The following is a 3,003-nucleotide window of genomic DNA, read 5'->3' on the forward strand; positions in this document are numbered from 1 at the left end:
ATTAGGTAGCATACTCTTGGATACTATATCTTGGGATGGAAAATAACTTCAAACAGCTTTTAAAATTTTTGGAATTGAAAATCAAATGTTTTTTGAATTTCAACTAAATTTCAACTACTAAGGAACTTCAAAAGAAGCAATTAAAATTTTCCAGCAAAAACAAAAATTTTGAATCTGTTAAAATCTGAAACAGCAACTTAAAATCGATTGTGTAAAGCAGTGGTGGGCGAACTAATACTTTTCGCGGTAAACCTTGATGGTGTAGTAAATAAGGTCTTAAAGGCAATCATATGGACGGTCAATGAACTCTTGGAAAGAAACTGTCGATCGAGACAGTATTGCATTTGGAATCAGAAATTGGCAAACGGTAGCCAGCGATAGAGCTGGTTTTAGGCGACTTCTGAGGGAGATTATGGATCACAAATTGATCCACCAGCGGCACACAGATTGCCCATCCCTGGCAAAATGCTACATTTAACCTAAAATGATAATTATTTAGGTTAATAGTTTTTAATTAATTTTTTCTCGTGTAAAAAATTGCTCGTAAAGCATAAAAGTGAATTTATTTTTAATGCCACATCATGAATCACTAGCTTGGTTTCCTTACTACGCATTAAAAATATTCCAAAATTTTTTATATCTGTTGACCACAAAATTAATTAACAGAAAACTTTTTTCACTTTCGCTCTTCTGACTCAGATAATTGCAATGGATGACATGAAAGTGAGAATAGCTGGTACAATGAAAAGCATTAAGGATATCGATCCGAAAATAATTCGCGAATGGGATGCAGCCATTGCAAAAGAGAATGCAAAGGAGAGGTAAATGAAAAATTATGTTGAAAGTCATAAACAATATTTTGTTCCTTGGCGGCATGGCCAATTTATATGGGTTTGAATTTTATTCTATACAGTGCGAGTGGGCGCAACGCCAAAGAACGATGGAAGCTGTTTAAGAATATTTCACGATTTGGAATTTTACAGCGGAATCCAACGGAAGAGGACAATTTGTCTTCGGTAAGTAGATTTTAATTGATATTTTATGGCAATAAGTCACATTAATGTGATATCAAAACCACGGGACAAACTGTGACTTTAAGAAGTCATTAATTAAGCCAACAAGCAAATAATTAACATTATGGGTGGTAAAATTGAATGATGAGGTGATAAAAAGAAGTCGAGTAGTGAGTCATAAATTAATTTTAATGTCTGAATTCCAGAAATGAAATCAGAATTAAAATAAATCAAAACAGCTCCAAATTCACGTTTATAAAATAATTTATTAAGCCTTCATGTCAATTCTTCTTGTTCAATATTCAAATTTAAATGATTTTCATTCACAGCGCAGCTCATTGTATGCTCCATTCAAACGAACATCAAGCAACTTTTATGGATCTCGTTTATGGTCTGACTTACCACTTCCAATTGACGAATGTAACGATAATGATTTTGATTTTCCAATGCTACGCAAGAAGCATCACAATGACAACGAGAAAGCATTTCGAGTGACATCATTGCAATTGAATGTCACACCAAAGAACAAGCAGCCACTAGCACGTCACATATCATCACCAACTCGATTCAATTATAGCACAAAGTTGAAGGACAATAATCGTGTATCAGAAAGTTCATCATTCAGCAGTAAAATGAGCATAAGAGGATTCATACGACGAATGTCTGAGCGACGTCAACGACCTACAGCTGAGTCAGATTTTATGCGTGACAGGAGGAAAACTGCAGTGAATAAAACAACATCAATACGGTGAGTTGAATTCTGAGTTCCTTAAATTACTCAACTGACATTCCTTGAATGACATTGAATGCCTCAAATAATAACTACTCATTATACTCTGTTCTGTGGTTGATTTTTCGATAAAAATAAAATTGGAAAAATATCGACAGAAGTATCGACGAGGAGGAAGTCATAAATAACACTTTCGAGGGACGTGATGAAAATGTGGATCGAGTCGTGTCGTACATCTCAAAATGTAGTGAAGAAACAGAAGACGATACAAGCATAAGTAAGGCATTTTTTTTATTCTATCTTTTTGATTAGATTTATTTTGTGCATTGATTGCGATTTTCTTTAATGATTTTGTCCTCTTGCTTGCTGCGTGTCTCTTTAGTCAACTAAGTCATTATCTTCATCACAATAAATGACATTGAATTAAATTAAATGAAAATTGTTTATCAAATGATACGTAACGCATTTTCGGTAATGAAATCAGATTGACTGGAAATAATAAGAGACAAGAGGCAAGAGGGCAAGAAGTGGGATGTCATAAGTGGCTGTTTTGTACATGCATAAATTCATATTTATTATTTTTTACAATTTTTATAAAATCAAGCAATTTTTTCGAATTTTTTCTGGCTGGAAAATTTATAGAGATCAAGCATTAAGGCAACTGCGATATTTTTTAATCTATAAGTCATCTACTCTTACTTCAAGAATTATCTTTTCTATTCCTAATTGAGTATCTGTTGTATTCTGTTCAGAACTCGGATTAGACGTTTGAATACTCTTGCTGTGTGTGCTTGTTGATTTTGATTTTTTAACTCTAAAAACGTTTTGCATTTTTGGATGCAAGTTTACTTGCTTCCCATCATTACTCTGTATCGCTGGCCAAACTTTCGCGTAATCGACGTAATTTCCAGATGAAAATTTCATCCAACATATTTTAAGCTTCAAAAATAAAATTTCACTAATAAGACTCAACAATGATATGAAGCAGAATCCCATCCAGATGTTAAATCCAAATGACAAGTCATCTAAACCAAGCACATATGGCAAGTCTTTTGGCTTTTTGATAGAAAATCCTTCATTTGTAATTCCTTCCATCAAATACTTCATAATACCAGTGTCTATAAGACGATTTGTTGTCTGTTCAATCATTCTAAAGTAGAATGCTGATTGAAACATTGCAAATGCTCCATATCCAACAAAAAATGTAAAATCATCGAGTTTATTCCAATTATCAGGTGCTTTATAATGAAGCATAATTTT

The 3,003-nt window shown here is 33.2% G+C and overlaps 1 protein-coding gene across 1 annotated transcript; it reads left to right on the forward strand.

Annotated features, from left to right (window-relative positions):
- Positions 1-708: 708 nt before the first annotated feature.
- On the forward strand, positions 709-2,055 carry LOC139098509 (uncharacterized). The gene is made up of 4 exons (XM_070650736.1): positions 709-821; positions 914-1,016; positions 1,343-1,761; positions 1,902-2,055. The coding sequence occupies exons 1-4, from the start codon at positions 709-711 to the stop codon at positions 2,053-2,055; spliced, it is 789 nt and encodes a 262-aa protein (XP_070506837.1).
- Positions 2,056-3,003: the final 948 nt, after the last annotated feature.

Source organism: Chironomus tepperi, unplaced genomic scaffold, assembly GCF_022539635.2.
Source record: "Chironomus tepperi strain 1889 unplaced genomic scaffold, CSIRO-AGI_Ctep_v1 contig_445, whole genome shotgun sequence".
NCBI classification, from domain to species: domain Eukaryota; kingdom Metazoa; phylum Arthropoda; class Insecta; order Diptera; family Chironomidae; genus Chironomus; species Chironomus tepperi.

Bases quoted from the DNA above. Each gene is read 5' to 3' on its own strand.
- LOC139098509 (XM_070650736.1), top strand. From the start codon at position 709: ATGGATGACATGAAAGTGAGAATAGCTGGTACAATGAAAAGCATTAAG. The intron at 822-913 runs GTAAATGAAAAA...TATTCTATACAG, and splicing joins AAAGAGAATGCAAAGGAGAG to TGCGAGTGGGCGCAACGCCA. The intron at 1,017-1,342 runs GTAAGTAGATTT...TTTCATTCACAG, and splicing joins AAGAGGACAATTTGTCTTCG to CGCAGCTCATTGTATGCTCC.